This window comes from Chelonoidis abingdonii, chromosome 11 (genome assembly GCF_003597395.2).
Source record: "Chelonoidis abingdonii isolate Lonesome George chromosome 11, CheloAbing_2.0, whole genome shotgun sequence".
Taxonomy (NCBI): domain Eukaryota; kingdom Metazoa; phylum Chordata; order Testudines; family Testudinidae; genus Chelonoidis; species Chelonoidis abingdonii.
In genome coordinates, this window is record NC_133779.1 from 20,366,305 (window position 1) to 20,391,310 (window position 25,006).

The 25,006-nt window shown below is 51.9% G+C and overlaps 1 protein-coding gene across 1 annotated transcript; it reads right to left on the reverse strand.

Annotated features, from left to right (window-relative positions):
* Nucleotides 1-17,483: 17,483 nt before the first annotated feature.
* Nucleotides 17,484-24,074, reverse strand: LOC116815699 (uncharacterized). The gene is given in 5 exon segments (XM_032764280.2): nt 17,484-18,790; nt 18,792-20,479; nt 20,822-20,938; nt 22,865-22,991; nt 23,624-24,074. Coding segments are annotated over 5 exon segments (2,094 nt in total). The 5' UTR covers nt 23,648-24,074; the 3' UTR covers nt 17,484-18,652.
* Nucleotides 24,075-25,006: the final 932 nt, after the last annotated feature.

Consider the following 25,006-nt stretch of genomic DNA (forward strand, 5'->3'; position numbering starts at 1 on the left):
TCCGGGAGCCCGGAGTTCACAACAAAACAGCAGAGTGGCTGAACAGGCATTCTGGGATACCTCCGAATACCTTGGAGGCCAATTACAGCACTTTTGGTGACCACACTTGCAGAGCAGCGCTGCATCACCAGCACTGCAATCCTTATACCCCAGGCAGAGCAGGATTACAGCCAGCGCTGCAGCCAGGGAGATGCAGAGCTGTATGTGCCTTGCAAGTGTGGTCGGTGAGTACGTTGCAGCTCTGTAAACCCACCACCAGCGCTGCAACTCTCCAGTGTAGCCAAGCCCTAAGTCTCCCCAGGCCTTCTACAGTCTGGACATAGGTATCTGTGCCCCCACAAACCCCTTAAGCCCCCTTGTGACCGCTCCAGTCTGGAGGTAAGTATCTGTGCCCCCCACAGAACCCCTCTAAGTCCCCTTTTACCCCTTCAGCCTGGACGTACATATGTGTGCACCCAACGAATCCCTTCAACCCCCCAGGGACACCTCCAGTCAGGAAGTAGGTAACTGTGCCCCCCATGAAGCCCCTAAGCCCCCCAGGACCCCTACAGCATGGAGGTACATATCTGGGCTCCCAAAAAAAACCCTAAGTCCCCCAGGGACACCTGCAGTCTGGTGATAGTTATCTGTGCCGCAGTCCGAACCCCATAAGCCACCCCAAGACCCCTCCAGCCTGGATGTAGGTATCTGTACTACCCATGAACCCCCTAAGCTTTCCAGGGTCCCCTACAGCCTGAACTTAGGTATCTGTGCCCCCAACAAATTCACTAAGCCTTCCAGGGTCTCTAACAGCATGGCCATACGTATCTGAGCCCCCCACAAATCCCCTAATCCCCACAAGGACCCTACAGCCTGGATGTTGGTATCTGTGCTGCAAATAAACCTCCTAAGCCTCCAGGGACCCCTTCAGCTTATACGGAGGTATCTGTTACCCCCACGAACCCCCTAAGCACCCCCAGGACCCTTCCAGCTGGGACGTAGGTATCTGTACCTCCCAGACCCGCTAAGACCCCAAGGGAGACCTACAGCATGGACATAGGTATCTGTGCCCCCCACAAATCCCCTAAGCCTCCCAGAACCCCTCCAGCATGGACGTATGTATCTGGGAACCCCCAAAAACCCTTAAGGCACCCAGAGACCCCTACAGCCTGGATATAGGTATCTGTGCTCTCTGCATACCCCTAAGCCCTGCCAAGACCCCTACAGTCTGGACGGAGTTGTCTGTACCCCCCTCAAATCCCTTGAGCCTCCCAGAACCGCTACAGCATGGATGTAGCAATCTGGGCAACCCAAAAAAACCCTAAGCTCCCCAGGGACCCCTACAGCCTGAAAATAGGTATCTGTGCCCACCCTGAACCCCTAAGACCCCCTCTGGACAGCTACGAAGCCCCTAATCCCCACCGGGACCTCTGCAGCCTGGACGTAGATACCTATGCCCCCACAACCCCCCTAACTCCCCCAAGGTCCCAACCAGCCTGGACGTAGGTATCTGTGACCCTACGAACCCCCTAAGCCCCCCCAGAAACCCTCCAGCCTGGACGTAGCTATCTGTGCCCCCTACAACCCATAAGCCCCCCAGGGACTTCTACAGCCTCTACGTAGGTGGGATGCTCTGTGCATTACTCGGTGTGGCCACAAGGTGTCACTGTTCCTCTATGAGAGAAATCCTCTGTGCACTACCCTGTGCGGCCACACGGTGTCACTGTTGCTCAATGCGGGAAATGCTCTGGGCATTACCCTGCATGGCCACACGGTGTCACTGTTGCTCCATGCGGGAAATGCTCTGTGCGTTACCCTGCGTGGCCACACAGTGTCACTGTTGCTCCATGCGGGAAATGCTCTGTGCGTTACCCTGGGTGGCCACATGGTGTCACTGTTGCTCTGTGAGGGATATCCTTAGTGCATTACCCTAGGTGGCCACACGGTGTCACTGTTGCTTTGTGAGGGAAATGCTCTGTGCACTACCCTGTGTGGCCACAGGGTGTCACTGTTGCTCCATGTGGGAAATGCTCTGTGCATTACCCTGCATCGCCACACGGTGTCACTGTTGCTCCATGCGGGAAACGCACAGTCCATTACCCTGCATGGCCACACGGTGTCACTTTTGCTCCATGCGGGAAATGCTCTGTGCATTACCCTTCGTGGCCACATGGTGTCACTGCTGCTCTATGCGGGAAATGCTCTGTGCATTACCCTGCGTGGCCACACGGTGTCACGGTTGCTCCATGCGGGAAATGCTCTGTGCATTACCCTGCGTGGCCACACGGTGTCACTGTTGCTCAATGCGGGAAATGCTCTGTGCATTACCCTGGGTGGCCACATGGTGTCACTGTTGCTTTGTGAGAGAAATGCTCTGTGCACTACCCTGTGTGGCCACACGGTGTCACTGTTGCTCCATGCAGGAAATGTTCTGTGCATTACCCTGCGTGGCCACACGGTATCACTGTTCCTCTATGAGAGAAACGCTCTGTGCATTACCCTGTGTGGCCACACAGTGTCACTGTTCCTCTATGAGAGAAATGCTCTGTGCATTACCCGGCGTGGCCACACGGTGTCACTGTTGCTCCATGTGGGAAATGCTCTGGGCGTTACTGTGACGCAGTAGGGACTGTCTGTTTGGGGCATGGGAGACCAGGGGGTGGCTTTAGGAACCCTCACCCCAGCTCCAAGTGCCCTACCCATAGAAACCCTAACCCTACAGTCTGGACGTAACTATCCATGCCCCCTACAACTCCCCTTAACCCCCGCAGCGACCCCTCCAGCCTGGACATAGGTATCTGTGTCACCACGAACACCCAAAGACCCCATAGATCCCGAAAGCTTGGACATATGTAACTACGCCCCGCACAAACCCCCTAAGCCCCCAGGGATCCCTACAGCCTGGAGACAGGTATGTGTGCCCCCCACTAACCCCCTAAGGCCCCCAGGATCCCCTACAGCCTGGACGTAGGGATCTGTGACCCCCCGAAACCCCCCTTAGCCCCCCGGGTCCAATCCAGCCTGGACGTAGGGATCTGTGACCCCCCAGAAACCCCCCTTAGCTCCCCGGGACCAATCCAGCCTGGAAGTAGGGATCTGTGCCCCCCACAAACCCGCTAAGCCCACAGGGACCCCTACAGCCTGGATGTAGGGATCTGTGCCCCCCCACAAACCGCCTAAGCCCCACAGGGACCCCTACAGCTTGGACGTAGGTATCTGTGCCACCACGAATGCCCTAAGCCCCCATGACCCTGAAAGCCTGGACATAGGTATCTTGGTCCCCCACAAACCCCCTAGGGCCCCCAGGGACCCCTACAGCCTTGACTTAGGTATCTGTGCTCTCCACAAACCCCCTAAGCCCCGTCGGGACCCGTCCAGCTTGGACCTAGCTATCTGTACCCCCTACTACCACCAAAGACCGCCGGGGACCCCTCCAGCATGGACATAGGTATCTCTGCCCCTCACAACCCCCAATCCTCTCGGGACCCCTACAGCCTGAATGTAGGTATCTGTGCCTCACAGCCCCCTAAGCCACCCCAGGACCCCTACAGGCTGGAAGTAGGCATCTTGGCCCACCACAAACCTCCTAAGACCCCCAGGGACCCCTACAGCCTGGACATAGGTATCTGTGCTCCCCATGAACCCCCTAAGCACCCCAGGAAATCCTAAAGCCCACAGAAACTCCCTAATCCTTCCCAGGATCCCTCCAACCTGGACATAGGTATCTGTGCCCCCCATGAACACCCTAATCCCACTGGGACTTGTCCAGTCTGTATGTAGGTATCTGTGCCTCCCACGAACCCCCTAAGCCCTCCAGGGACCCCTCCAGCCTGGGCGTAGATCTCTGTGCCCCCCACAAACCCCTTATGTCCCCGTGGGACCCCTCTAGCCTGGATGTAGGTATCTGTGCCCCCCACCACCGCCCTAAGCCCCCCAGGACCTCTCCAGCCTGGACATAGATATCTGTGCGCCCCACGAACCCCCTAAGCCCCCCTGGGACCCCGACATCTTGGACGTGGGTATCTGTGAACCCCACAACCATCTAAGCTCCTCCAGGAACCCTACAGCCTGGACTTACATATCTGTTCCCCCCATGAACCCCCTAAACCCCCCAGGTAACCTTCATTCTGGACGTAGGTATCTGTGCCACTCAGAAACCCCATAACACCCAGGGACGTGTAGAGCCTGGACGTAGGTATCAGTGCTCCTCACGACCCCCTAAGCACCCCCGGGACCCAGTCAGCATGAACACAGATATCGGTAGCCCCCACAAACCCCCAAAGCCCCCCAGGGACCTGTACACCCTTAATGTAGGTATCTGTGCCCCCACGAAGCCTTTAAGCCCCCCCGGACCCTTTCAGCCTGGACATAGCTACTTGTGCCCCCCAAGACCCCCTAAGCCTCCATGTACCGAAACAGCCTGAACTTAGGTATCTGTGCCCCACACACACCTCCTCACCCCCCCCCAGGGACCCTGTAGCCAGGACGTAGATATCTGTGCCCCCCAGTATCGCCCCTAAGACCATCAGGACACTTACAGGTTGGATGTAGGTATCTGTACCCACACAAAGCCCTAAGCCACCGGTGACCCCTCCAGCCTGGACGTAGGTATCCATGCTCCCAAAAACACCTAAGCCCCCCGGGACCCCTACAGCCTGGATGTAGGTATTGTGCTCCCACGAACCCCCAAGCCCCCCTGGTACCCCTACAGCCTGGACAGAGGTATCTGTGGCCCCCACAACTGCCCGGGACCCCTACAGCCTGGACGGAGGTACCTGTGCCCCCACACACCCCCTAAGCCCCCCCAGGACCCTATAGCCTGGATGTAGGTAGTCTGTGCTCCCCACGAACCCCCAAGCCCCCCTGGTACCCCTACAGCCTGGACGGAGGTATCTCTGCCCCCCGGGACCCCTACAGCCTGGACATAGGTATCTGTGACCCCACAACTCCCCCGGGACCCCTACAGCCTGGACGGAGGTATCTGTGCCCCGCCAACCCGCAATCGCCCCGGACCCTACAGAGTCGATGTAGATATCTGTGCTCCCAGAAACCCCCCTAATCACCCTGGGATCCCTAGAGCTGGACGTAGGTATCTGTGCTCCTACGAACCCCTAAGCACCCCCCAGGACCGTCCAGGCTGAATGTAGGTATCTGTGCCCCCCACGAACCCCGTGACGATGTGGTTCTGGCGGGACCAACTGAGAGTGCCAATTCAGGACTAATTACTTAAAACAGGGCAGTCACAGCCCCCGACTGGGGTTTTTCCACCTCTAAGGCAAACCAAACCAGCCAGACAAAGAGGACTTTGTTTCACCCACTGGCTAACCACACAAGTCACACAAGAATTCCCTTAGACACTCCAGTTCGCCACTGTCCTGGGGATGAAATGGTTATGAAAACCCAACCACCCCAATAAAAGAAAACGGTTCTCTCAATCCAAAGGACAAGCCCCAGACCCAGGTCAATACGTTTATTAGAGAATATTTAAATAAAGATGATACACAGAGTTTGGCGTGTCAGTCATTAGTCATCGGGGCAACACACAGAGTATGGGGGACGCTGGTATTTGGTTATGGGTTAGCATATAGTACATACAGTCTGTAATGTCCCCAGTGCGGGGTGTACGGTGGGTGGGGTCAAAATATAGTAGGGGAGCGATGTATACACATCAGATCTTACCCACAAATCACGCTGGTGCCAATCTTTAGAATCTAAGATCTAAGGGTTTATTCTTAAAGGGAAAAGGTAGAGTGAGAGCAAAGAATTGGTTAAATGGAATCAATTCCATACAGTGATGGCAAAAGTTCTTAGTTCAGGCTTGTAGCAGTGATGGAGTTAAATTGCAGGTTCAAATCAAGTCTCTGGAGAACATCCACAGCTTGGATGGGTCATCACCCCTTCTGTAGAGCTTCAGTTTGTAGCAAAGTTCCCTCCAGAGGTAGAAGCAGGACTGAAGACCAAATGGAGATGAGGCCTTAGCCTTATATAGACTTTTCCAGGTGTAAGAACACTCCTTTGTTCCTACTGTGGAAAGTTACAGCAAAATGGAGTTTGCAGTCACACGGGCCAGTTTCTGCTCACCCTGCTGAGTCACAAGGCGAATTCGCCTCCTCTCAATGGGTCAATTGTGTAGCTGATGGTCCTTAATGGGCCATCAAGCAGGCTAGGCAGAGCTAACACCAACTTGTCTGGGGTGTCTCCCAGCAGCACAGCACAAGTTTGAAACACAGACAGTACACAGCCAATACTCACAACTTCAATTACAAAATGATACAGACACACAGACAGCATAATCCTAACCAGCAACCCGTAACCTGGTCTTAGACACCGTATATGACCCCTTTACATAGGATTTGGTGCCACTACAGGACCTTGGCTGCAGCCATGCTCTGTATGGTCCCAGATTATATCAATAACGTCACACCCCCAATGCAAAATTGATGCAGGGAGGGATGACACAGACATCACTGACTGCATCCCAAGAGCCCCCCATCCCTGGGTCTGTCTCACCACAGTTACTTTCTCCATACAAGCTCTGGCAAATGTTTGGAACCCAATTAACATCAAATCAATGTATCCGACGGCATGCATCCAACGAAGCAGGCATTCACCCACGAAAGCTCACGCTCCAAAACGTCTGTCAGGACTCTTTGCTGCTTTTACAAATCAATGTAGATATTCATGTTGTCCATAGTACAGGAATCTTGGCATTTTGCCATGCAAGCAATATAGTGGTGTGCCTCAGTTTCCCTTTTCTATACAGCACATCAGGTCGGGAATGTCTTTTCCCCTGTGAAAAGTTTCAATACTGTTTACAGGCATTAACTGTGAAACATCAATGTAGCAAGGCCTTTTAACAAAGTGAGTTCTCACGTGTTCCTTTCCACACGTTCAGGGGAGTTTTCACAAGATTAGGCACATTGTACATTCTTACAGTTCTTGGCAACAGCAACACATTAGTTCCAAAATCACCATTAGCAACAACAGCAAATTCAGTCCAAGTGTCCATCTGCAGCCGTGTTTGTCATGCCAGACCCTTGGCTCCATACCATTGGGGTCTGGGTATTTTAGGGTTAAGCTGCTGCTTCCCTTCCCAAAATTCAGTTTTCTCTTTCCTCCTTGTCCTGCAGGATCAAACCCTGATTTCTCTTGCTTAACAGAATTCACTGGCTGACGGGGTGGGCTCTCTGTGCTAACAGCTATTAGCACCTCTGTTTTCTCCCTGCCAGTCAGGTAATTTGCATCAACACAAACACCAGCTTTTAACTTCTTGCTGCTACCAATTCCAATGCTGGACTGTCACACCAATCCAGAGGGTCTGATCGTGAGAGTTCGCTTGCTTTCCCCCGCATCTTCAAGCATTCAGCCATAAAACTGTTCAGCTCTGAAACACCAGTAACCAAATCTGTCCTCAGACCCTGAAGCACAGACTGCTCACTCGCCGAACCAGCATGGAGACAGTCCTGTCCCAACACCGTGGTCTTCCCAACACGCTGGTCACACACAGCCATGTGGTTATACGGCTGCTCAACTTTAACAGCTTTTATTCCATTGAGACCTTCTCAGAGCTACCCACACTGGATCTGTCAAAAGGAAAGTCAGTGGATCCATTTACAACAGACAATTTCTGGCTGTTAGGAACTGAAACTTCCTTGGCTAAATCACTTCCACATCCTTCAGCTGCAGCAAACTGCTTGCACAGGTTACCATGAGGATTCCTTTCCCCAGGAGCTTTTCTAAGGGTACGTCTACACTATGGGATTAGTCCGATTTTACATAAACCAGTTTTGTAAAACAGATTGTATAAAGTCGAGTGCACGTGGCCACACTAAGCACATTAATTCGGTTGTGTGCGTCCATGTACCGAGGCTAGTGTCGATTTCTGGAGCGGTGCACTCTGGTAGCTATTCCATAGCTATCCCATAGTTTCCCACAGTCTCCCCGCCCTCTGGAATTCTGGGTTGAGAGCCCAATGGCTGATGGGCAAAAATCATTGTCGCAGGTGGTTCTGGGTAAATGTCATCACTCATTCTTCCTCTGGGAAAGCAATGGCAGACATTCAGTTCGTGCCCTTTTTCCCTGGATTGCCTGGCAGACGCCATAGCCACGGCAACCATGAGCACGTGTCAGCTTTTTTTTTTACTGTCACCGTATGTCTAGTGGATTGCCGCTGACAGAGGCGATACTGCAGCGCTACACAGCAGCATTCATTTGCCTTTGCATGACAGCAGAGACGGTTATCAGTCGTTCTGATAACGTCTGCTGCTGTCATGGGTGCCCCTGGCTGAGGTTGGCTGGGGACGCAAAGACAAAATGGGAATGACCCCCCCAGTTCATTCCCTCCATTATGTTGTATCTAAAAATAGAGTCAGTCCTGCCTAGAATATAGGGCAAATGTGTGTAAGAGAACCAGTGTATCAGACAGCACAGCCGCTCCGTGTCAGATCCCGAGAAATGATGAGCTGCATGGCATTCTAGGGTGTCCCTGCAGCAACCCCGCCTGTGCTTCCCTCCTCCCTAAACCTTCCTGGGCTACCGTGGCAGTTTAGTGATGAAGTTAGAAAGAATGCAGAATGAGAAACACTGACTTGTTAGTGAGATAAATGGGGGAAGGCAGCCTCGAGCTACCATGATAGTCCAGGTAGCACATTAAGGTGGTGCGGGAGAGCAGAGCCCAGCATTCCGCTGCTATGATGTAGTCCAGGCAGGACTTTAAACGGTGCGGGGGAAGAGTCCCCAGCATCCCGCTTGCTATGACAGTCCAGGCAGGACATTAAGCGGCGGGGGAGAGGACCCCAGCATCCCGCTGCTATGACAGTCCAGGCAGGACATTAAACGGTGCGGGGGAGGACCCCAGCATCGCCGCTGCTATGACAGTCCAGGCAGGACATCTAAACGGTGCGGGGGAGAGGACCCCAGCATCCCGCTGCTATGATAGTCCAGCAGGACATTAAACGTGCGGGGGAGAGGAAGCCAGCATCCCGCTGCTATGGACAGTCCAGCAGGACATTAAGCGGTGGGGGGAGAGAGCCCAGCATCCCGCTGCTATGCATAGTCCAGGCAGGACATTAAGCGATGGGGGAGAGGAGCCCAGCATCCCGCTGCTATGACAGTCCAGGCAGGACATTAAGCGATGGGGGAGGAAGAGCCCAGCATGATCCCGCTGCTAAATGACAGTCCAGGCAGGACAGTTAAGCCGATGGGGGAGAGGAGCCCAGCATCCCGCTGCTAATGACAGTCCAGGCAGGACATTAAGCGATGGGGGAGAGAGCCCAGCATCCCGCTGCTATGACAGTCCAGGCAGGACATTAAGCGTCGGTGGGGGAGAGGAGCCCAGCATATCCGCGCTGCTATGACAGTCCAGCCAGGACATTAAGCGATGGGGGGCAGAGAGGAGCCAGCATCCCGCTCGCTATGACAGTCAGGCAGGAACAGAATCTTTTCTTTACACAGGAAAGGGAGGGGGACTGATGGAGCTTCAGCCCCCAGTTTGCAATGGGAAGCAACGGTTACCAGCCGTTCTGTACGCATCTTCTGGGAATGAAGGGAGTCATTTCCTAATTTTGACCCAGGCGCCCCCGGCAGCCCTCACCTCAGGCCAGCCAGGAGCACTCACAGGCTGAATGACAACAACGGATAGCAGTCATATTGTACCGTCTGCCACTTGGGAGGGGATGGTGAGGGAGCAGATACTGCTATTTCACTGCCGCAGCACCGCGTCTACCACCAGCATTCAGCAGACATAGGGTGACACTGAAAAGAGTCAAGAAATGATTTTTTTTCCCTTTTCTTTCATGGGGTGGGAGGGGGGCGGTAAATTGACAAGCTATACCGGAAACCACCCCGGACAATGTGTTTGACCCTACAGGGCATTGGGAGCTCAGCCAAGAACGCAAATACTTTTCAGAGACAGCAGGGACTGTGGGGTAGCTGGAGTTCCTCCAGTACCTCTCCCTCCTCCACGAGCTTCCATGTCATTCTATTGGCTTTCCGTTACGCTTGTCACACAGCACTGTGCTCTGGACTCTGTATCACGGCCTGGACATGTTTTTTTCCCAACGCTGGTGGCATTTTCGTCTTCTGTAACGGAGCTCTGATAGAACAGATTTGTCTCCCCATACAGCGATCAGATCCAGTATCTCCCATACGGTCCATGCTGAGCTCTTTTCAGACTTGGGACTGCATGGCCACCACGTGCTGATCAGAGCTCGCATGCTGGGCAAACCAGGAGAATGAAATTCAAAAGCTTAGTGTGGGCTTTTCCTGTTTACCTGGCCCAGTGCTTTCCGAGTTCGGACTACTGTCCAGAGCAGTCACAAGGTGCACTGTGGGATAACCGCCCCGGAGGCCAATACCGTCGATTTGCGGCCACACTAACCCTAATCTGATATGGTAATACCGATTTTAGCGCTACTCCTCTCGTTGGGGAGGAGTACAGAAAACAGGTTAAAGAGCCCTTTTTATCGATATGAAGGGTCTCGTTGTGTGGACGGGTACAGCGTTAAATCGGTTTAACACTGCTAAAATCAGTTTAAAAGCGTAGTGTAGACCAGGCCTTCGCAGCAATTCACCCCTCTCAGAAATGTTGCCCTTCCCTGCTTCACCTAGGGCTTGCTCTAAAGGACATTTTCCTGAGCCCCACAGACTTTTTCTGGGTCTCACTTACATCCAGAATCACCTCTGGCCCATCAGGCAGATTTCTACACAATCCCCTTTCACGCAAACTTATAGACTTTCTAGATAACAGGTTAGAAGCCTTCTCCTTCCCTTGGCCATGAACCAGTTCAGGAATCTTTTCCTTCTTGCTACAAGTTGTCAAACTGTCAGTAGGTAACACAATTAAATCAGCTTCATGCTCTGCTTGTGCCTTGGCCAGGGTATCACCTGATCAGACAGAGCTGCTACACCCTTTTCCAGCCACACATTAGCAACTGGCCAACTACAAGCACCAGAATTGTCTGGTCTCTGAGATTTTGCTGCGACACTAACTGGATGCAACCTAGTCACAGGGCCATTCTCCCCAGCAGACACAGACTTAGGACCATTCCCTTCCTGGGCTTTGGCTGTATTCAGAACCAACTCCGAGACAACTGAATCACCCTCAACCATCACAGGCTGAAAGGCACCTTCTGTCTGCTTCACAGACACAGAAGAGCCGGAGACACATTCTCCTTCACCAGACACACAGCTTGGGATTTCCTTTCCCTTGTCCCAGCACACAGGGCTGTTCACAGACAACTGCTTGGAGACCGAGGTAGCTTCCTCCATAGGCAAGTCAATACCCCTGACAGACACAGGCACATTTCCTTTACTGTCACATTTCTCCACACAGGGAACAGGTAAGGGATAGGGACACTCATCTTCCACTATCGTTGTCTTCCCAAACTGCTGACTAGACAAAGCCATCAGCTCACAAGGCTGCCTAGGCTCTTCCCAACTTCCCCTACCAGGTACGTTGCCACTCCCAATAGACACACTGCCGCTCTTCTCACTACACTGAGTTACTTCCAGCAAATCACAGTTACCCATTTCAGGTTCCCTTTTACAAGCTGCACTAGCCACCAATCCATCACCCACTGAAAATCTCCCCTTTCCTTCCTCCGTTAGGGCTTCTCCCTGACCCTTCACTTTAATCTGCTCCCGAGAAACGTTTTCCTCACCACTGAGCTCTTTCTGCTCTAGATCTAAGCCCAGATTCACTTCTGAGACATTAGACAGACGTTCAGAAACTCCATTCCCAGACACACCTTTGGAGCAACCCTTCCCAGGCAAATCATTGCCCACAATAGACACAGGTTTGAGATCATTTCTGTCCTGTGACTGGCTACCTGGACTGAAAAAAGCTTTAACATCTTCCCCAATCCACTTGCTGATGCCAGCTATCACTTCATGGTGAGCCCCAGTCCATTCCAGGTGGATTCAGGCTACAGGCACACGCACCATAAACTCACAGAGAACTGTAACATTCCCACTCGGATTTGGTAAATAATCTTCCTCTTTGGCCAGATCTGCTTTAACCAGAGTGATGTTAGAAGCCATCATTTGCCCTAAACAGCTTTCACCGTTGACTTATCACTCCCTATGAATTTTTCATTACCACTCCCATATAGAGCAATGGCACAATTTACGGAGCCACCTTTTACCGAACTCACAGTAACAGCACTGACATAACAGGTGGCCTTGCTGGGTACGTTTGGTTACCCCCAGACAACTGCGCAGAGTTACACAACATACCAACATTGTTACAAACTGGACTTCCTAGAGGATCCAATTTCTGCTGTTCTTCCCTCGCTTCTTTGACTGGGAGCTGAAGTCTGGCAGTTTCTTGTTGCATCTTGTGAGTCTCCTGTTCCAGCTGCTGTTGCCTCTGTGGATCTTTCTCCCCAGCAGCCAGCAGCTCCAAATGCCCCTTACGAGCTTTTTCTTCTCTCTTAGCAGCTTCTTTCTCTCTCTCAGCAGCTTCTTTCTCCAGCTGGGCCAAGGCTTGCTCCTCTTCCATTTGAATTTCTGCTAGTTTTTGCTCATGTTCAAACTGCAGGCTGTCCATCAGGGCTTGCAGTTTCATTGCTTCTGCTGATGCTTTCCGGCTCATGGCCACTGATCTTTAACCAACCAAACTCTCAATCCCAAATTTCAAATTTGGACAGAGTGGGGTTCTGACCCAAAGCTTAATTGACCTGGTTCTGTGGATCTTGCCAACTATGCCTCTGTAGCGATGCGTTTCTGGCAGGACCCAACTGAGACTGCCAATTCAGGACAAATCGCTTAAAACAGGGCACTTACAGCCCAAGGCTGGGGTTTTTCTACCTCTAAGGCAAACCAAACCAGCCAGACAAAGAGGACTTTGGTTTCACTCCACTGGCTAACCGCAAGTCACACAAGCAATTACCTTAGACACTCCAGTCTCCCAGTATCACCACCAGTGCCACTCGTCCTGGGGATGATGTTTATGAAAACCAACACCCAGTAAAAGAAAAAGGTTCTCTCGATCCCAAAGGACCAAGCCCCAGACCCAGGTCAATATACACATCAGATCTTACCCACAAATCACAGTCTGTTGCCAATCCTTTAAGAATCTAAAATCTAAAGTTTATTCATAAAAGGAAAAGATAGAGATTGAGAGAGCTAGAATTGGTTAAATGGAATCAATTCCATACAGTAATGGCAAAGTTCTTAGTTCAGGCTTGTAGCAGTGATGGAAGTAAACTGCAGGTTCAAATCAAGTCTCTGGAGTACATCCCCAGCTGGGGAATGGGTCATTCAGTCCTTTGTGCAGAGCTTCAGCTTGTAGCAAAGTCCCTCCAGAGGTAAGAAGCAGGATTGAAGACAAGATGGAGATGAGGCATCAGCCTTATATAGGCTTTTCCAGGTGTAAGAACACTCTTTGTTCTTACTGTGGAAAGTTACAGCAAAATGGAGTCTGCAGTCACATGGGCCAGTTTCTGCACACCCTGCTGAGTCACAAGGCGTATCTGCCTCCTCTCAATGGGTCAATTGTGTAGCTGATGGTCCTTAATGGGCATCAAGCAGGCTAAGCTGAGCTGACACCAACTTGTCTGGGGTGTTTCCCAGAACTGCAGCACCAATTTGAAATACAGACAGTATACAGCCAATATTCATAACTTCAACTACAAAATGATACAGACATACAGACAGCATAATCATAACCAGTAAACCCGTAACCTGGTCTTAGACACCTTATATGACCCCCTTTACATAGGATTTGGTGCCACTGCTACCGGTGTGGTGCTCTGCTCTCTCCTTGTTTGGTATCACTCGGCTGCGTGGTGTGTTCCCTCTGTGTGCTGCCCCAGCTCTGCGCAGATAGCTGACACAGCAGACCCGAAGAGAACCCCCAATGACCACAGAGTCTAGTAAGGTACGAAGGCACGTCGGCCAGGTTTATTGCCGTATTGGATACAATAATAGTTCCCTGTAGGTTTCTTAGCTAATTCAGGGCATACTACGAGAGATGTACCCCGGTCAATGGACTCGGCTCAGTCAGTGGCGGACTTTCCACTGCCCCCTAGGCGGACAAAGACATCGCCCCACCCCAGGGATGCATCTTATACACAGGTACAAACAAGTTACACATCACTCCTGACGTATTGAGGTGCAACCCCTCTACGTAGCAAGGTACAACCCCTCTACGTAGTAAGGTGCCGCCTCTCACCTTGTACATGTTGGTTTGAACAAAACAACTCTATCCATCATATTACCCTTTTGCCCCTGTCATTGGGATGGGTCGGCCTGTTCCTTGTTATCTGTGTGGAATGTGCAAGTATGTAAGAATGTTCTGATACTCTAGTGTTCAGTACTTTTAGGTAGTATCTTCTTGCAGCATCAGCCCTTTCCTTGCCAGCTTCTGTGAGCAGGCCTGCCTCTGGCTCACAGCTTAACTTTGCTTTATGTTAGTCTTAACCATTACTTTAGGTTCAGGCCTCAGGCCTCATACTGGGCCTTTATCAGGGCCTTCACTCAAAACGTACTACACGGCCCACCTTCTACCCATCACCAGGCATCTCTAGCCCCCCACCTTCTAGGGCGTCGTACCCCCATCTCCATCTCACCCCTTCGTCCAGCCACTCCAACCGCATCCACCCCTTCATCAAGGGCCACCTCCACTTCCATCCATCCAACTCGACCTTCTACGGCATTGCGGGTCATCGGCGATCGCCGGGGTCACCTGTCTACTCGATTGACACCCCATCTCCGCATCCACCCTCGATGCAGGATCCACCTCCACCTTCAACGCTCCACCCTGTGCATCCACCCACCTCGACCTGTCTAACCAGCAGTCCCCACCCACTGTCTAGCCCATCTACGGGGATGGTGCGGTCCATCCCTGGCATCCATCCACCGACCTGTGGGGCGGATCCACTTCATCCTCCAGCGCGGTCTACCATGTGACGGCGTTTCCAAATGGCGCCCCCAGCTGCTACCCATTCACCTCATGGCTTATGGGGCCCATCTTCTACTCATCTACCCCCATCTCCATCCACCCCTTCCATCCAGTCCCACTCCCACCTTCACCCATTCAGCTATGGCCAGGGTCTCTATCCCTGCCACCTGTCGCTTCTAGCCATCGTGACCCCAATGGCTCCATAGAGCAGGACGCCCCAGTTACTACCATCCCCCGCAGTGTATCTACCCATTCACGGCAAGTCATCGAAGTGGGTGACCCCAGGTGCCCGCACCTCCACCAGTTCACCTCATGCTTGGAGTCCCACTTGGCTATCCATTCACCCCATCTTCCAGGCACCTCTTCCTGATCCATCCACCCTCCACTTTCTACCCATACACCCCGGTGGTCCACGTCCCCCTTGCGAGATGCGATACGGCGGCCTTCACCCAGATTCTCCCATATGCACGCCTCTGGGTTCTGCTCGTGGCTGACGTGAGGGGCTGGCTGGTCCGGCTGGATCTCGAGAATCTGCGCGACCGCAGGAAACTCCCAGGTCCTGCGCTCCTCGGGGGTGGGGCATACCCACGGCAGCCCAGGACGCTTCCCTAGCCGACGCGTGGGGGGTTGCAGGGCGCTGGGCCTCAGTGCAGGGCGAGGGTCTGGCTGAGGCGGCGGGCTCAGCGGGACCCCATGAGAGTGCCAATTCAGGACCAATTGCTTAAACAGGGCAGTCACTGCCCAAGGCTGGGGTTTTTTTCCACCTCTAAGGCAAACCAAACCAGCCAGACAAAAGGCTTGCGTTTCATCCCCACTGGGCTAACCACAAGTCACACAAGCAAAAACAATTTCCTTAGACACACACCAGTTCTCCCCAGTATCACCACCAGTCCCACACGTCCTGGGGATGAATGGTTATAAAACCAACACCCCAGTAAAAAGAAAAAGTTCTCTCGATCCCAAAGGACCAAGCCCAGACCCAGGTCAATATACACATCAGATCTTACCCACAAATCACGCTGTTGCCAATCCTTTAGAATCTAAAATCTAAAGGTTTATTCATAAAGGAAAAAGATAGAGATGAGAGCTAGAATTGGTTAAATGGAATCAATTACATACAGTAATGGCAAAGTTCTTAGTTCAGGCTTGTAGCAGTGATGGAGTAAACTGCAGGTTCAAATCAAGTCTCTGGAGTACATCCCCAGCTGGGATGGGTCATCAGTCCTTTGTGCAGAGCTTCAGTTTGTAGCAAAGTCCCTCCAGAGGTAAGAAGCAGGATTGAAGACAAGATGGAGATGAGGCCTCAGCCTTATTATAGGCTTTTCCAGGTGTAAGGACACTTCTTTGTTCTTACTGTGGAAAATTACAGCAAAACGGAGTCTGGAGTCACATGGGCAAGTCCCTGCACACCCTGCTGAGTTACATGCCGTATCTGCCTCCCCTCAATGGATCAAATGTGTAGCTGATGGTCCTTAATGGGCCATCAAGCAGGCTAGGCACAGCTGACACCAAATGGTCTGAGGTGGCACCCAGCAGCACAGCACAAGTTTGAAATACAGACAGCACACAGCCAATATTCATAACTTCAGCTACAAAATGATACAGACACACAGACAGCACAATCCTAACCAGTAACCCGTAACCTGCTCTTAGACACCTTATCTGACCCTCTTTACACAGGATTTGGTGCCACTACAGGACCTCGGTTGCAGCCATGTTCTGTGTGGTCCCAGATTATATCAGTAACATCACAGTCCCTTCCAACCCCGATCTTCTATGAGTCTATGATTCTACGACCACTCAGAATCAGGACAAGATATTCTCCCATTGCATTCTCCTCTGAGCCATTCAAACCTCCTTCGCTCATTAGGACCGAGTGATATTATTTACAGACGTTCTAGTATCAGACGGGGAGCCATGTTAGTCTGGATCTGTAAAAAGCAACCAAGAGTCCTGTGGCACCTTACAGACTAGCAAACGTATTGGGGCATAAGCTTTCATGGGTGAATCCCCACTTCGTCAGACGCAAGTTCTAGCATCACCGTAACGGAAAAAAACAAACCAACCAGCCAGCCTCCCCATGTGCAAACAATCCCACCTCCGTAGGAAAAGTCCTACAACAGGCTTTGCCAGCCGTTGGAAACTGGGATTTCAACTCCAAATCATCTCACTGTATTTGAGGTCCATCCAGGTCTGTGACACTTTCATCTCAAGCCCTAAATTACTGTTTTAGGAGCAAAGGAAACAAATTGTGAACCACAAACAGAGGGCTGAGAACCCTGAACGATAGGACACATTGAGTGGTGGAACTGTAGAAAGTAGAGAAGATAAATTCTAGCGGGTGTCACGGAGCCACCAGGTGATGCTCTGCAACTGCTCCCTACTAAGCCGCTCAGGACTCTGGGGAAGCCTCCTCTCTCTGAGCAGACTGTCGCCAGAGCAAGAAGCTTACAGAGCTTCCAACTTCCTGGGTCTGACTCCAGAGCATTCAGCATCCCCTACCCCACCGTGCGCTTCCCACAGCGAGTCCGCCCAGGCGGGGTCCTGGGGAAGCCACAGGGTCCTGCACCCCAATTCTGCAGTCAGACGTGACTCTCAGCCAGACAGTAAAACAGAGGTTTATTAGATGACAGGAACATGGTCTAAAACAGAGCGTGTAGGTACAGAGAACGGGACCCCTCGGCCGGGTCCATTCTGGGGAGGCAGGAAGACCAGAGCCTTGTCTGGCTCCGCTCCATTTCCCCAGCCATCTCCAAACTGAACCTCCCTCCAGCCTCTCCCCCAGCCTCCTCCCAGCCCCTCCCCCAGCCTTTGTCCTGTTTCCCGGGCAGAGGTGTCACCAGGCTCCAACCGCTCTCCTGGGTTCTCATGTAACTTGCTCAGATAGCTTCCCTCAAGGAAAGTCTCCCATCCCCAAGGCAGCCAGTCCCAATAAACCTCCCCTGCTACCTTCCCAGGTCAATACTCCCCACTCCTTGCTGTGCTACAGGCACCCACCCAATATTGAAAGAAAACATTGAGAAATTCCCACTTTGTCACAGTCACACACTCCTATTCCCAGCACCGAGGTATTGGTGCAGCACATAGGGAAACTGAGGCACACACAGTATTCATGTAAAACTCACATAGGCTCAACAGTAAGACTCATATACAACATAACAAGGGAAAATACCCATTTCATCACACCCTCTATCCCCGCTCCTTCTCTGTTGTATTTACATTGAGAGAAAGGGTACAAAACCCAACTGCTATTCAGCAGAACCCAGTGCAATCTGGGAACGAGGCAATCTGTCCCTAAAGGGGGAGCCTGGTGACTAACAATCACTGCAGTGGGAGGAAAAGTATAAACGTGATGCTCCAAATTTGATTAGACTAGGAAAAGTGACGGAGGTTGTGTCTGGTGGTGAGGAGATTTGTTACGTTACCCTGGACGCTATATGGGCTATTTTCTTCATTGAAAAAACTAGTTGAGTTTTTACATCAGGATCCCTAACTCAACCTAGCTAACTCCATGGAAAACCCTAGCTCAGCCGAGGCCCAGGTAGGTTTAACCTCCACGTACCAAGTAAAGGTCACTCCTGGCTCCCCCACCTGGGGCTGGTGGACAATCCTGGAGGGACGCACACTTCCATGACGCAGGACAAAGGGGTTGATGAAAAACACCGCGGGCTTCACTCCAAGGAAGAGTGAGCTGCAAAAGGGAGAAGCAGACAACTCACCTGAGAGAGCTGAGATGCCACAAAAGCTACCCTATAGTTCACTACCTGTGAATTAGCAAAAGGAAAAAAACATCTTTTCTGAGACCCAGACGAGATTTTCATGGTGTTTCTCTCCCTTGCAGCTTCTCTGGTGATACATAAGAGAAAAGCTGTGATGGAAGAATTTCCTGCACTCACGGCATTCATAGGGTTCTCTCTCCCATGTGGCTCCTCTGATGTGTAATAAGGCCTGATCTCCCAGCAAAGGTTTTCCCGCACTCATGGCATTCATAGGATTCCTCTCCTGTGTGGCTCCTCTGATGTGTAATAAGGCCAGATCTCCGAGTAAAGGTTTTCCCTCACTCACAGCATCCATAGGGTTTCTCCCCTGTGTGGTTCCTCTGATGTGTAGTAAGGCCTGATCTCCCAGCGAACGTTTTCCCACACTCACGGCATTCATAGGGTTTCTCTCCTGTGTGGATCCTTTGATGGGCAATAAGGTGTGGGTGCTGAGCGAACGTTTTCCCGCACTCACGGCATTTATAGGGTTTCTCCCCTGTGTGGATCCTCTGATGTGTAATAAGATTTGAGAAGTGAGCGAAGGTTTTCCCACACTCCCGGCATCCATAAGGTTTCTCTCCTGTGTGGCTCCTCTGATGTGAAATAAGGCCTGAGATCTGAGCGAAGGTTTTCCCGCACTCACGGCATTCGTAGGGTTTCTCCCCTGTGTGGCTCCTCTGATGCGTAATAAGGTGTGAACTCCGAGCAAAGGTTTTCCCGCACTCACAGCATTCATAGGGTTTCTCCCCTGTGTGGCTCCTCTGATGGCGAATAAGGTGTGAGCGCCGAGCGAAGGTTTTCCCACACTCGCAGCATCCATAAGGTTTCTCCCCAGTATGGATCCTCTGATGGCGAATAAGGTGTGAGCGCCGAGCAAAGGTTTTCCCGCACTCGCAGCATCCATGGGGTTTCTCCCCTGTGTGGCTCTTCTGATGGCGAATAAGGCATGAGTGATCAGTGAAGGTTTTCCCGCACTCACAGCATTCATGGGGTTTCTCCCCTGTGTGGGTCCTCTGATGATGAATAAGGTGCGAGCGCTCAGTGAAGGTTTTCTCACACTCACAGCATCCATAGGGTTTCTCCCCTGTATGGATCCTCTGATGGCGAATAAGGTGTGAGCGCTGAGCGAAGCTTTTCCCACACTCACAGCATTCATGGGGTTTCTCCCCTGTGTGGCTCCTCTGATGGCGAATAAGGCGTGAGTGCTCAGTGAAGGTTTTCCCGCACTCGCAGCATCCATAGGGTCTCACTCCAGTGTGGATTCTCTGGTGGCTAATAAGTTGTGAGCGCTGAGCGAAGGTTTTCCCGCACTCACAGCATCCATAGGGTTTCTCCCCTGTGTGAATTCTCTGATGGCGAATAAGAGTTGAGCGCTCAGTGAAGGTTTTCCCGCACTCACAGCATCCATAGGGTCTCACTCCGATGTGGATCCTCTGATGGCGAATAAAGGTTGAGCGCTCAGTGAAGGTTTTCCCGCACTCGCAGCATCCATAGGGTCTCACTCCAGTGTGGATTCTCTGATGGTGTAAGCGCCTCCTGAACTTTTTCCCACTCTCAAAGCCTGTGTCATTTCTCTCTTCCGTCAGGATTCTCTGCTGGGTCGTGGCTTCCTTGAGGCCCTTGTGAGTTTCCCGATAATTAACAAATATTCCAACTTTCTGCGCTGGCTGGTTTCCCTGCCACTTCTCTGGCCTGTGCTGCCCTTGAGAGCCTTTTCCCTGCTCACAACTCCTGGGCACACTCCCTTTGCATCTTTGCAACAACGCCCCACGCGCTTCCACTTGCTCCCCTTCCTGCTGAGGTGTCTGCTCCACAGTCTCTCTCACCATCCCCTCACCTGCTGGGACAGAGAAAGGAAAACCTCAGAAACCAGAAGGGAAAAGGGGGGGAACAAGCCAAGACAGCAGCTAGAGATGGGGAAATTCAGTCCCTGATTTTTCTCCAACGGGGAGAGAGGAGAGGATCAATTCTGCATCCAGTTCCCACCTAAACACTCAGGGAGAAGCGAGTCTGGGGAGGGAACTACTGCCAGGATTTAGGATGGGTAGGAAGCCATAACAGTATCTGCCCTGAGGATAGGACACCTGCTGAGGACCACCCTGAACCCAGAGACCTCACAAGGTCTTTGCTGGGAATCCCAGCTGTTTCCCTCAAGCACTGAGTAGGTTTAATGATCTCTCACCCATGCAGCTGCCTCTCAGGATCTCTCTTTCCTCTGAGCTCTGGAGATCTGGGGCCCACGGCTCTTCCCCTCGTTCCACCTGGGAGATGACATCGGGTTTGGGAAGTGGGAACCCTGCTCAGGGCAAAGAAAACCAGTGAGATCAGGTAACACGCAAAAGAAGAAGTTACTCAACTTGTGCAGTAACAATGGTTCTTTGAGATGTGTCTCCCTATGGGTGCTCCACTATAGGTGCTAGCACGTTAAAAATAGCTGCGCCCCTTTCAGGGGTCTGATTTGTCTTGCGTACCTCCGAGTTACACCTCATTTAAAAACTACTTGCTTACAAAATCAGAAATAAAATACAAAAGTGTCACCGCACACCATGAATTGCTGACTTGCTCATTTTTACCATATGCTTATAAACTAAATAATTGGAATATAAATAATGTACTTACATTTCAGTGTATATTGTGTAGATCTGTATAAACAAATCATTGTATGCAATTTTACTGACCTGGCTAGTGATTTTACTGTAGCAACTCTGGAAGACCTCTGCGTACCCCAGGGGTACACATACCGCTGGTGTAGACACTGCAGCTCAGGCTTAAGAGACTGAGCTCCAGCCCAATCTACAACATATTCGCAGTTACATACAGGCCGCCAAGGCCAGTGTGGGACCCGGGCTGGGAGGGTCTCTCCCAAAGGCAGCGCAGACATCCCAATATGTGTTACTTCCGAGGCTTTGCTGTTTGGAAGGGTGTTCCCCACAGCTCCATCACTCTGAGACAGGTCATTCTGCAGGCAACACCCCTTTGTGTCATGATGGCACCTCAGCAAGTCCCAATGATTTCAGACTCCTTATAAACACCATCTCTTCTGGGGTGCTGCAGCCAGTAGGTATTTACAGCCACACGAGAGAGGCTTTGCATTGTCCAGTGTGCTGCATTCATACGCGGACAGTTCTCGATCTGTTTCCATGTAAATGGAGACAGGCCTATGCTACTTCAACAGGAATTACACCCCCATCTCAGGAGAGGAATTCACTCCTCCACACCCAGTGACTAACAAAGCACACTGAGAGGGAAGCTGACCCATGCATATTTTTCATTAAAAAACCTACTAAATAAAGCCCCCATTCTCCAGAGGGAGACAAGGTCAAAGTGAAGGGCTAGGAGCATGAGTCATAAAATCACAGAAACACACGGGGTAAAAGGACCTCAAGGTGTCAGTTAGTCCATCCTCCAGCCGTGAGGCAGGACCAAGTATACACAGACCATCGGTTTAACGTCTTCTTCAAAACCTCCAGTGACCAGGATTCCACAACCTCTCTTGGCCCATATTACACAGGAGGTCCGACTAGATGACCGAATAGTTTCCCTTGCCCTTAAAATGTATTGATTCACGGAAGGAAGGACTAAGGACATGCCATTGTGTGTTGTGTCCCTCAGATGTGAACACCAGCATTTATTCGCAGGCACTCCAGCAGCGTGCACTGTGCCAGCTGCAGCTTTACATGAACAGTGGAGGGACTAGCTTGGCAGAGCTGTCACACCGAGAGAGGTGTACGTGAAACTGGAAGGAACAGGTATTCCTCATTTCAGTGCGGAGTGGTGTAGGCAGCATCAGTAAAGGAGCACAAGGGTGTGTTCTTCCCACAAGGTTTGTCAGCAGGCTGGAGCCACACGTGCCTGGGGTCCCTGGGCGGGGGGGGGTAAGTGAAGGCAAGGACTCAGAAGGAATCCTCACTGGAAGGGTAAAGAGGTGGTGACATTATGAAAGTCCAAGATGGATTGTGTGCAGTAGGCTCAGGGTCTGAGCACAGGCCAGGGGGAGGCAGCTTCTGTTCCCTACATCGGACCTAACCCCAAGTTCTGCCTTAGCAAAGAGACGGTGTCAGCGTTTGCGCTGTCCTGCGCCTGTGCTCTGCTCCCAAAGTGTTCTGTAGTGGGGAGGGCCGAGCACTGGTCTGCGTCTCACCGGCCTCTCAGTGTGCTGAGGGTGTATTGGGAACCTTAACTCTTCATTTCCCCTTCTAAGAAGCGAGGGGACGGGAATCCTTACCCAGCGAGGTCACGGTCTTGTAGTTCTCCTGCATGACATGTCTGTAGAGGGCTCTCTGAGCAGGGTCCAGCAGAGCCCACTCTTCCCTGGTGAAATACACAGCCACCTCCTCGAAAGTCACCGGCCCCTGAAAGAGCAAGAAGCCCCCACTCTGCACCTGCTGCCCAGTGACAACCCCACCGCTCACAGGGGAGAGGGAAGCTCTGAGAGGCAGGCAGGCAGGCAGGCAGGATCCCACTCCCTCCCCATCAGAGCAGCCAGGAGGCATCAGGGGGAGGGGAGAGAGAGCGAGAGCCCCTTGCCCCTTCCAGCAGACAGAGATGGGAGGGGTCTGAACATTCAACACTCATCTACCTGCCAGAGGCTGATACAGGAGCCCAGTGCCAGCAGCTGGATGGGATGGGATGGGATGGGATGGGATGGGATGTCTTCCCCGGGCCTCACTGGGGGTTGCCCTCTGGCTAATAGGTTCAGACTCCAGTATCGGAGGCTGGCACGTTTCCCCAGCCCAGTCCAGGGGGGTTGACAAATTAGGGAATTTCCACCCAGAAATCTCATGGGTCTATTGCTAGAATCTAGGCCCCACCATAAACTAATCCCAGCCGGTTTGTCACACTCTCTCCCCCCACCTTTCGCCACCCTGGGTATTTCCTGCCCCCACCCACCTCCTGACCACCCTCAGAAGCACCCACCTCCTATGTCTTTACTGCCCTTCTCCCACCAACAGGAGCCCACCAGCAACTCCCCGATAATCCCTACCTGGGCTGGCCCCACGGCAGCCATTTCCCGTCCCTGGAAGGATGGGACGTGACACTGCAGCCTGTCAGGGCAAGAAGGGGATGTGTCAGAACAGGACAGTCACATCACATCACAATTCCCCCTGGCTCTTTCCTCGCAGATGGATGTTCTTGACTCTGTCACGCAAATAACAGAAATATTCAAAACACAATTAGTAATTGGGGGGGAGAGACACGGGACTTTAACTACCCAGACACTGTTCGAAAAGGAATTCAAACAGACACAAAGTGTCCAGTGAGCTCTTGGAATGAGTTGGGGACACCCGTTTGCTTCAGAAGATGGACGTAGTAACCAGGGGGACGGGCGTTTCAGGGTTGATGCTGACTAACCGGCGGGAGGACAGGACAATGGACTGTGAAAAGGCTCCATATTGCCACTGACTCATGGATGCTGTGACACTACCGAGCCAGGTGGTCTGGTCACCTGATACTCAACATTGCCTGGGACTTCTTGTAACTTTCCATGGGAGGGGAAGGGTGGGGCGGGGGGTCAAGTTTGGGAAACAAAAGATTCCTGCCTTGTGTACATTCCATTTAAGGGGGGAGAGAAAGGCAAACGAGACTCCTCTGCCCAAGAAGAAAGACTGCTAAAGCCACCTGAAGCCAAGGCCAAGGGGGAGTCCAGACAGAGACAGGGGTGCAGTCTGAACAAAAACGTAACTGGAACTCTGAACCACAGAAACTTTGCAACCTGCCTCAAATAACATTTAGGGTAAAAAATTACATTGTGTAACCTGTTTTTAAGTAGATTGAGCTTAACTTGCGTATTCTGCTTTGTTCTGTCTGTTCTCTCTTACATTCACTTAAAATTCACCTTTTGTAGTTAATAAACTTCTTTCTTGTTCATAATATAACCCAGTTTATGTAATTTCTAACAGGGGGGAGGGGAGAAGTTGTGCATATCTCCCTCCACATTGATGGAGGGGGTGATTTTCATAAAACCTTTGGGTCTGTCCCCCTTAAAGGGAGCAGGCAGCAGAGTGTTGGGGCAAGACCCTAAAGCTGAATCTTTCGAAAGCGGATCTGTCTCTCTGTGAAGCTGGGCGTGGCTCTGCCGCGTGCTTGGCAGGAAGAGGCTTGTGAGCCTAACCCGGCCAGGTAAAGGGCACCCAGGCTGGCAGAACAGGCTGCCTCAGTGGCACCCCAGCACGTCAGGTGACACCCAAAGGGCCAAACCCATCACAGCGAGGTGCCATGGGAACAAAATTCTACGGAGAATAGAGCTCAGGAGAGCTGGCAGTTTCTCAGAGGCAGGACTAAAGGAGCAACAGCAAACGATCCCAATGAGAAGGAAAGATGGAAGGAATAGGAAGCTGCCAATACGCGCTCTTCAACAACCAGACAA